At 36.7% G+C, this 11245-nt stretch overlaps 1 protein-coding gene across 2 annotated transcripts in view; it reads right to left on the minus strand.

The window, feature by feature from the left end:
- Window positions 1-785: 785 nt before the first annotated feature.
- LOC122809712 (protein NLRC5-like) overlaps window positions 786-11245 on the minus strand; it is a 1339659-nt gene continuing 1329199 nt past the window's right edge. Inside the window, exons 32-33 of one of the 2 annotated variants that reach the window (XR_006365941.1) lie at window positions 2597-3944; window positions 786-1994 (exon numbers count right to left, since the gene is read on the minus strand). Coding sequence is in view for 1 of the 2 variants with exons in the window: in XM_044081407.1 (XP_043937342.1) it covers window positions 3833-3944 (112 nt within the window). In the remaining variant the exon portion in view is untranslated. Of the gene's footprint in view, window positions 3945-11245 lie in introns of both variants that reach the window. The other variant, XM_044081407.1, reaches the window with a different exon arrangement.

An 11245-nucleotide genomic window follows, 5' to 3' on the forward strand; every position in this document is an offset into this window, starting at 1 on the left:
TGTTTGTAATGGCATACAGTAAGGGAAGCCATACCTTTGTGCTATCATTGCTAGCCATGCAGTAAATAGAATATAGTTGGGTACATGGCCTTGATTTTGTCAAATATATCTCATCAGCTATCTACATGTCAGAAACAGTAAGGTCATATAAGTTACTAACAGTGCTAATGACCATGATTTCTATATCAGGTGACTCATCTACATGCTTTCTGCAGAGATGTTCTTCCTTTTGTAGTTGCCACAGAAGTGGGTTTAGGATCTGAAGTATCCCTGGTAATATGCAGACACCAGTCATTTCTTTCTGTCTCATTCTATTATCCATTAATGCAGAACTAATTATTGTAAATGGTGCCACTTATACTGCGCCGGAAGAAATAGAAAATCTATTAGCTGATAAACTAATTTTCATTTTTACCATGCACTCACCCCCAGATACCTCTCAAGAAATACCCCCAGCCATTACTCCCCCAATTATCATTAGCGAACATGTATTCAAAACACTCTGCAAGGCCAAAAACACTTCACTGATAGGACCTGGCAATATCACACAATGCCTCCTTAACAGAATGAAGCATGACCTATCGGGTCCACTAAAACCATAATTTAACCATAGCATCCAAACAGCCTGCATGCCAAACAAATTGACTTTTACTGGTATCCTTGTGCACACTGCAGTGGTGGTGCTGCGGTAGCGTTGTCGCCTCACAGTAAGACATTGTCCTGTTCGATTCTCAGCTAGAGTGTCTTCTGTGTGGAGACATGCGTGAATGGGCGTACCTTCATTGAAGGTTGTGCGTCAGAGCCGGCAACTCGGTATGTAAAAATTTACTGCCAATCATTAGCAGACCGGAGTTCCGCTGTGGCGACCCCTAACCAGGAAAAGCCAAAAGACAAGACTGCTATCTTTGTGCACAAGAAGAGGCCATCCACAGACTTGAGTAACTATCAACCCATAAGCCTTGCTAGTCTCACATGTAAAGCCATACAAAGAATAATCATGTAATCATAGATTCGACAAATGACAACATAAAACTTCAGAGAATAGATCCATTTCAGTTTGGTTTCATCAAGGGCAGGTCATGCCTACTCAACTTGGTGGACTATTTTGATTAGTACACCAAAATAATGAACAAGGGCAAAATGGTGCATACTGCTTACCTTAACACCCCTGCAAATTATCACATTGATAATATACCATGACACTAGACAAGTACCCAGGGATATGATGACACATGTAGATAGTGACTTGGTATTGGTCAAATTTACCTACTGTAGTAAAGAAATATTTTTATGTTGCACAATGTACACACAAAGGTATGGCGTCTAGGTACAAGGATGTCATTATTCCATTGTACTCAGCCCATTTTAGACCAGTCATAAAACATAATGCCCCCTTCATTATTAACCTGACCAGATAAATGCATCAAATGGAGCATCCCCAGAGGTTCTACACAAAAAGAATCCATGATGTGGGCCACATGTCCTATGCAGACCACCTCAGAGGCTTATTTATCCATATACTCAGACTCCAATAGGTTACTTAGAGGTGATCTGTTTGTCCTACAAAGCATCCTCTGATCCAACGTTAATGGACATGCTGCACATCCACAACACAAATAGTATCAGAAAGACCCAGTACAGGGACCAAACCCTCACCTGCAGCATACATAAGGCATGTTGTAGGGACACGTATATGTCTCAGAGACTGCCCCTTTTGTGGAAAAGGCTACCCATCCAAGTGAAACAGAGTTCATCCCTGCACCACTTGAAGCTCAAGTTGGATAAGTGGATGGGAAAAAGTACATTTACCAGTGATTTGGCACCAGTGTCTCTGTTAGAGAGAGGTACCTTGTAAATGGTCATTCACTCATGCCTGAATTATATATACACCCCCATAAAAATCTATAATACAAAAACCTGGCTAATATTTTTGGGAAACATGGCGAGGTTTGAAAAGGCCCGCTAAGGTCAATAGCCCAGTAATCCCCTCATACCTTTTTCTTTTCAACAATGCAAAGCAGAATGATGTAGTCCTACTGAACATAAACTGGACAAGACAATGTTCAAGTGGTGCACCATGGTAATACATGTTATACACCATGGTAATATACAAGATAAATCAGAAAATACATCTTAAAGGCAGTTGGCTATGATCGTACAAGGATTAGTATATGAAGTGGATGCTTGTTGTTTCAGATCATGTAACTTTTCACTGCATAAAGAGTGCAATGGATCTGGTCTATTTTGGTGAACAGCAGATGCTTTCATTTCTTCATCATCCTCTCTGAAGACTATGGTGACACTCCCTTTACTTTGCTCCTTTGAGTTGGCATCCCCAAAACTTTATCTCTATCCACAGTGAAAACATATCCCTCAATCACTAGCATGTCTCTGTTACATTCCTGGAGCTACAGCAATATCCTCTATATTTTCCTGAAAAGAGGGAACTTCCATTGTAAAGAGTTGATCACAGATGTATATTACTTGCAGTTTTGATAAGTGTAAATTTTAAATTGTGATGCATATGTGATGTTTTGTTGTAACACGGATTTCAGTTATGGGTTCTATAAAACCTGACAATGTCTACTACTCATACCTTTTTCTTTTCAACAATGCAAAGCAGAATGATGTAGTCCTACTGAACATAAACTGGACAAGACAATGTTAAAATATACAAAACATTACTAGGATATGTTCCTAGTTCTACAACCTACAGTTTTCCTAATCTTTACATATGTGATATGCAAGCTATACAACATCAGCTAAGAGTTCACATATCAGGTATTTATATGGTACTTTTAGTTAAAATTCAGTAAGTTATTGTGCTACACATAACATGTCAGTGCATTTTGTACAAACGCTGTTATTTATGCCAGATAATATGTAGTTATCACAAATATTTTTGCTGCCATTTGTATGTCGAGCAGCAAGCACTGAGCATGGTTTCCTATGGAGAGACATTTCAGTAAACAGCAAGTATTGATGCAAAATTTAAACAGCTGCTGCTTTTATCCATTATCGTGATGGGCATTCACTTTATATAAACTCCCATCAGGTTAGACAAAGTAAATCTTTGTGGCAAGCCAATCCATTAAGGAAGGCTATCTGTACACATAACAGTTTTTTAGTAGTTCACATTGGCTTAATCTATGAAATACACAGTGGACCGCATTATGAATGCCTACACTTCTTCTTCTTCTTTCGGCTTTTCCCGGTTAGGGGTCGCCACAGCGGATCACTGTCTGCTCATGATTGGCTAACAGTATACAATTTTGATTGAATAGACAACACATGCATAACTCCCACATTATTTTTCATAATTTTAGTTTTCCTACTGCTTTTCTTGCAGTCTTAAACATCAAGGGGGATTCATAAAGGATACCGCAAAGCACAGACTATGTGTACACTTAGTATAATCTTTCTGAGGGAACAGACAGCACAAACAAATTGGTAGGGATGTTGTTGAATAAAGATTGTGTACATTTTGTGTAGATGTTCATGAATCTGACCCACTATCTTTAAAGCTCCTTTGTATACTATAGTGTAATACATTGCTTCTTATGTCTAAAAATGTCACTCAGTTTGTATACTGCATGGACTCAGTTGTGTTACTTACGCTATTTTTGTCTGGTTTGTTAAAAGTTATACTAATATATAAAGAACAGTCAATCATACCTCCTTCTGACTCCTTTCAATTTAGATCATGGTTTTTTTGAATAATTGTGTTGATTTATTGCATAGTCAACTAAAGTATGCCAACAAAATTAGTGTCAATCAAATGTGGATTCACATATTTTAAATGCACCTATACTTATAGGTAACACATAATGCCCTATCCTATGCCTTCATTTGTGCTTGTGTTGTTGAAAAATGAAAAGTTTAGTCTTGGATCTTGATTCTGAAGCATGTGTTCAAATTCTCTGGAGATCTGATTCTTCCATAGTCTGAAAAAATATGGAACATTAATACAATTCAGTATAGTATCTATAATGCATTCACTTTCTTCAATAATCTCTATTTTCTTTAGTATATAATAACCCCTTTCACATATGTGCTGCATGGTACACCAAAGTATTTATTAAATCACATCAATACTTGGTCTGTTAATCAATCACCAGTAACAAACCATTACAGGATACTACAGAATGCAACAAAATTGGATTTTAAATTCTTTGTGGAGCTGCTTTGTTCAAATAATTAAAATATGAAAATTACAGCAAATAATTACAACTTCATGAGAGTTGCCGTAAACATTGATATAACATTTGGATGAAGAAAGGGGAATGAAGCAAACATCCCTCAGTGTCTGAAATCCATCGTAATTTCCATGAACCTTTCCACTTTTGCTAATAACTAAGAAGTATAATAAATAATATACTTGTCTAACAATGGCAAATGTTTTGTTATGTATGTATGCATACATGTATATATTTGTGAAACAGGCTAAGAACTCTAAGCAATGTGACTGGCTAACGGGTGTATAAACTATGTTCCATGTACATATAAAAATGTGCTCACTCTATAAAATGATTGCATAACAAATAACGATGAAAAAATCCTGTAGTTTCTTAAAGTGATTTGTCACATTTCACTGAGTTACCTTTTGCACCATTATATGTGGTACTTAAAGGCCTGATTTGCATCTTATCCCCATCAACAAGTGTTTTCAGTCTTTTCTTTTGTAGCACTTAGTCCATAGAATGCAAAATAAAATGTTTATTTACAGCCCCTACCTACATATAATCAAGCGTATCTGTAGTTAATCATTAATCTATCAGGAAGCAAATATTTAAAAATGTAACTAAAGCCCATGTGGGCCATTAGCTAGACTTAGCCACCACAATAAAAACTGAAAACAATACTAAAAAGCATAGTTTACACAAGAATAAACACTTCATCACTGCAAATTATTCACAAAGTTCTGCACTAAATAAAAGCCCTTAAATTGTTTAGCACATTAGCTTGTTTACTATTGAGTTGTATTTATCATCAAAAACATTTGGTCAAATTTAGTTCAGTTAACTATTCACATTGAATCAAGAGGCAACTGACTGTCTTTTTGTAATTTCCACAGAAGTTAGTGATTTTACAGTTAGATTTAAGATGTGGTTTAAGGCTAGTGTTAAGATTTAAAGTTAGGATTTGGATTAGGTTTATGGTTAGGGTTAAAATTTGGTAAAGGAAGTATTACACCCAGTACTGGGGTACACTCTAACATGTAGACACTGTGTTTATTATCGTGTGTGTGCATTTTATTTTTCATTTTCATTTATTTGCTTTCCAACAATTTGGTTTTCAGTGCGTGTTTTTTTTCTCTTTTCTTTTTATGCAGACTTCGTGATGCTGCAGTCTGTGCTCTCTCTCTCCCTCTCCCTATGTGTATGTATACATATATATATATATATATATATATATATATATATATATATATATATATATATATAAAATTTAAGCTAGAACCATTGAGGATAGTGTGATTAAATGTTCATTAGGTTAACAAAGGATCTCATTGAAACTTTAATGTCAAATTAACTTTTGCAAGGTGATTTCTGTACAACAATGCAATGACGTGTAAAAAGCAGGAAACATAACTCAGTGTGGTACATTTTTAAAGTTTATAGCAGTCTTAAAAACAAATCTAGAGTGGGACCCTACTATTTCAAACACAGCTGGATTTTTTTAAACAATGCAGGTATTAGTTACAGTTCTTTTAATCCGATTTGTTTTTAAGCCTACTATGAACTTTTACTTGAAAAAGGGAATAGTGGTATGGGCCCCACCATCAATAAAAAAGCCTCTAATTATAATGGTACTAGGAGATGTGGTTCTTGCAAGCACTGCTCATACATTTTGATGGCAAAAGTATAAGTCTTGATAATGACCTTAATAGCAAAATACATTTACAAAAGGGTAATTGTGGGACTTTGGGTGTGGTGTATATTGCAAAGTGCTCAAACTTTGCTTGTTTCTATGTGGGAAAAACTGAGAGGCCACTTAAGATAAGAATTTATAATCACTATTACAAAATTAGGACAAGGAATCCCAATAGTGTTGGTTTTACGCATACATTAACATTACTGCATGAACTGCTTTTAAGGATTTCAAATCTGCCATACTAGAAAAGGTTGGAATTAACCCCACTCCAGGAGGGGTGTGAATGGGAAACAACACTTAAGAGTACAAGGAACAGTTTTGGCAGTTTAGGTTGAATGCTACCTCCCTCCCACCCAGTTTGAATGACAACGTATCAATAAAACTGGTGTTAAAACCATATTCTGCCAAACTCTAATTTTCCAAGGAACACTCGTTATTTATTACTTTCATCCCCTTTTTGATGAGCATTTATTATTGTTATGTTCAGATGCTTACACTGTGTTTTCTAGGACATATACTTCTATAGATAATGTAGGAATGTTGTTTTTTAATGTTTTTATATATATATATATATATATATTTTTTTTTTTTTATGTGTCACAATGTACAACTGTTCAGTCACTATGCTTACCATTTTAATTCAAGTGATTTTCTATTTACTTATTTACATGTTGAATTTGGAAGTGAATTCTGCGGTGGTACAGCGGTAGCGTTGTTACCTCACAGCAAGAGGTTCTCCCGTTCGATTCTCGGCTTGGCTTGAGAGTGCCTTCTGTGTGGAGTCTGCATGTCCTCCCCGTGGTTGGGTAGCGTTCGAAAGAAATGCTTGCTTAAATGGGTGTGTCTTTGTTGAAGGTTGGGCATCAAGCTGGCACCTCGGTGTTTCATAAAAAAATCTACTGCCAATCATTAGCGGACCGGAGTTCCACTGTGGTGACCCCTTATCAGGAAAAAGCCGAAAGACAAACAACAACATGTTGAATTTGAAAGTAGTTGATCAGTTGTATATTTGACTTAAATGGTTAAGATTATGAATTTTATAGCAGTGGCACTGGTTTTAATAGCACTGACTCTGTAATAACATTGATCTGTGCCAGCTGCTGATGCCATAAAAGGAAGTGACGTAAGTTAGTTGGTATCCAAATGAAATCCCAGGTTAGGGACGAAAGTGCTAAATCTTTTTTTGGAATAAACATTTTTGTTTGCACTTGTGACAATGTGCAACCGTTCTTTCTACCTACAGGGCGTTACTTTGTATTTGGTTCTAAGCATTTGAATACTTCTAATCCTACTGAAAAATAACGGACTATATATTAACAGAATAGCATCATATTGCATAGTCAATGATGTTTCACAAGATAAAAAGTGTCATCTATGTTAAACCTAATGGGTGCAGAGACTTATGAACTACTATCATATGAAAAAACTAAGGATACTGCAGCCATTTCACATTATCATATGACTCCAAAGTAATCACTGACTGCAGACTATTTCAGATTTCACTAAAAGTCAAAGAAGATATTAGAGCACTTCAGAATACATGGAAGAACCGCACAGACTGGTAAGCTTTTGGCCGGGGACTGGCAAATGCACTTAGAGAAACAGAGAGAGACAGAGAGAGAGACTTGTGTCAGGAATGTATTATGAGGCTAAACAAAATAAACAGAAATGGATATAACATTGAGACAAGCTACTACTATACCAAGTTCATGGAAAAAGCTGCCAGGTAGACGTCTGAGTTGTAGCAAAACATGACTTGCTAGACAATAGTAAGGTATCTAGTGAGTTCCCCAAGAAATATTCTTGTTCTGCACATTGAAAACATCTCACAGACCAGAAGATTGTTAGTTTAGAAACAGATAGTAGTAAAGGCAACAGGAAAGATCAAACTGACAATGTATAATCACAGAAATGACAAAAGGAGTTCAAGTAATAATACAAGGGGGTAACTGTGTAAATATAAAAAAAGGCATTCACAATAGGGCACTGAAATTAGTTTGGGTCAGATATACAGACACGGTAAATGAATGAGAACTATAATTTGTTATTCTTACAGCTGTACAGTAAAAGTGATAACTAAAAAACTTAAAAATGCAACTTAAATGAAGCTGACCACATGGGCTGCAGGGTCATTTATTTTTGGGTAAAATTACATTTTATTTTTAGATGTACCTTTTATAAACTGAAATGATGTTGCACACTTAAGAGAAAAAAGAAGGCAGTACATAAGGCAACATTTGGATACCTATGAATTATGAAGATTCATATCTAAATAATAGGCTATCAGTTTGCTGCCTGTTATAAGCCTAGCCAATAACCAGAGGTTAGAATCAAACCCTGCATCTCTGAGGTAAAGACCTTAACCATTATACCAACTCTGACCCCCAACATAAAAAGTATGTGTTTCAATTGTGTGTTTGTGACAATGGATAGACACCCCAAGTTTGTACAGAATTGATTACAGAGTTTGAACTCAACTGGTACTCTAGAAAGAAATGGCAATTGATACTTTTACTGTACCCTGGGAAACATAGTGGTAATTATGGTAAGGCACTGCACTATCAAAGATCATTTGTAATTAAACAAATGCACTGACAATGAATTTAAACAGGTAAATATACCAACAGTCATAAAATAGCTATTTCTATTTAAATAACTGCCTCATCTATTGTAAATGTGGGTCTATATTAGAACATCGAAGTTTCAAAACTTTGAATGTTCTAATATCGACCCCTATTCAGCAAAAGCTGAAAACATCGAACATACAGAACAGCAAATTTTTTCCTAGGGAAAAAATTTGCTGTTCCAAAACACATACACACAACACAAGCACACCAAACAAACAGCAATCCACACACATACACCTAAAATCTTACACCTAACCTTACACTAATCTATACACACACCACTAACTATCCACTTACCTTAACCCAAACCCTAACCCTAAGGTCCGTCACTATCACACACTCACCTCACCCGTGCCCTAACCTTAACTCACCTACCCCGCCCTAACCCTCACGTCCACACAATTGCACACATACTTAACCCACACCCTACCCCTAACTTATCTAACCCACCCTAACCCTCATTTCCACACAATCGCACACATATCTAACCCACACCCTAACCCTAACTAACCTAACCCGCACTCAATCGTACACTTAACTGAACCTGACCAGTAACTTTCCACCACAGCACTGAAAATACCGAAGCAACAGAAACGGACAACTGAATTCTTTCCCTAGGAAAAAATTTGTTTTTCTGTTGCTTCGATATTTTCAGCTTTCGCTGAATAGGGGTCGACATTAGAACATTTGAAGTTTTGAAACTTTGATGTTCTAATATAGACCCTGTAAATGTATACAGTAGAAATGTGCTATGTAGCTGAAACTTGGTGCAATGCCATTAAAATGTTTTTATTGGTTGGCTATGGTTCCACCTTCACCTTAACATGGAGGAGGGATACATATAACCATATTGCCACTTATATGTACTAACTCTGGCATCACTGTACCTCTATGTAGGGGAAATAAGAGTCATGGTAATGCTGAGTTACAGTAAATAGGCAACGACCATTAAAACTGCAAGCTGCAGGTCAGGGTGAAATGATGGCTGTTTGAGATATAAGAATTCTTAACTGATGCCAAACAAAAGTCAACCATTTGAATGAAAACAGTGAAGATTATTAAACCCAAAACTGAACTGGAATGCAATGCTGATCTCAAGCTTCACAAGGACAGGGTTTGCACTTTGCCCAAAAAATGGCAAGTGTATGTAAGAGGTTTATACAATCTGCAGTGTGCCAAAAACATATAACTTAGGAGATACTTTCATCTGCAGAGAGTTTGGTGGTCACCTTTTTAACCTGATACTATGTACATTACAAAACCTGTTGTCCAGGAATAAAATATATACACACGCATATACTGTATATATTTTCCCAGACTGATAGCTTTGAGGTTAAGGTGCAGGATTACTGACTAGCAGACTTGGATTTGAAACCTGATTGGGGAACAGCTTGGAATAGCTGTATCTGCACAGAAGAAAGCCCTGGCAATCTAGTTTTGTAATGTGTCATGAGAACTCTCTGGGGCTTACCAGTAGATTTGCCATGAGTCGAGTTCAACTTGTGGGCAACTAACTTTATATATAAATTAATATTCCTAATTTGATGGGTGGGGGGGGGAAGGTCATGAAAATTGATCTGATTCAGCAATACCATCAAATGGCATTGGAAAAGCTTCAAAAGAGTTCTTAACCATTGACGCACACAATGAACTCTTCAATTGCAATATCAGCTGGACATTTGAAATGGCATTAGCACTGGCTATCTCTGACTATCTCGTAGAGGGCAGTGGACAAGTGCTAGATTGTTATCTGGATGACATTCTTAAAACAGGTCACAATGAGGAAGACCATGTACATAATCTGGAAAAGAGAGAATAGGCTCAGAATTAAAAGAAAACTGTGAGCATTTAAAAACAAATCATACTGTCCGCATGTAACTGACAGAAATGGGAAGATAAAATGAAGGATGTGCTAAAGACATGTAAGATTGAAAAAGGTTTCAGAACTAAAATTATATATTGGGCTTGCAAATTACTATAAGTTCTTCCGTAAGCATTCAATCATATTAAACCTGATAAATGCAGACTATCTCAAACTGGAAATGGAAGGATTACTGTAAGAAGGGTAAGATGTTGTCACATTTTTTTCTGCTAATAGTTTAAAACCTTGTTTGTAACAACTCACATACTTGTCTGCCAATTGTTAATACTTTGTATAATTGAATTGCCCGAGGAGCTTTTTTTCTCTCCAGGTCTCTGTTTGTAAGATCCTATAGCTGATTGTTACTACTATGTTACTAAAATTTAATAAATTGTTTTTCTAGTCCTGGGGAGCTTTTCTCCCCGGGTCTTTGCTGAAAATGAGCCAAAAGCTCAGCCAGACTAACCCGGTTAACAAATGTAAATGTAAAATAAATAAAATAAAATAAATTATCAGAGCAGCTGAGGTACTAAGATTCTTCAACATGGCCACATACATGTAGGTGGCTTGTGGTGGTTTGCCTAACAAAACTGGTGCCATTGTTTCACCCAGCTTCCTATAGAGTACTTTGAGACCAATGCTTTAGCATACTATTTCGTAACAAAACCTTCTTCTTCTGGCTTTTTCCCAGTTAGAGGTCACCACAGCAGATCACCTGTCCACTCATGATTGGCAGTGGAGTTTTACGGTATCGAGTTGCCAGCCCGGCACGCTACCTTCCACAGAAGGCACACAGATGCACACACTCACATCTAGGGCCAATTTTGAGTGTCCAATCCACCTACAGCATGTCTTTGGGAGGAAACTGGAGCACCCGGAGGAA

This window comes from Protopterus annectens, chromosome 8.part0 (assembly GCF_019279795.1).
Source record: "Protopterus annectens isolate FY-2018-M chromosome 8.part0, PAN1.0, whole genome shotgun sequence".
Classification (NCBI taxonomy): domain Eukaryota; kingdom Metazoa; phylum Chordata; order Ceratodontiformes; family Protopteridae; genus Protopterus; species Protopterus annectens.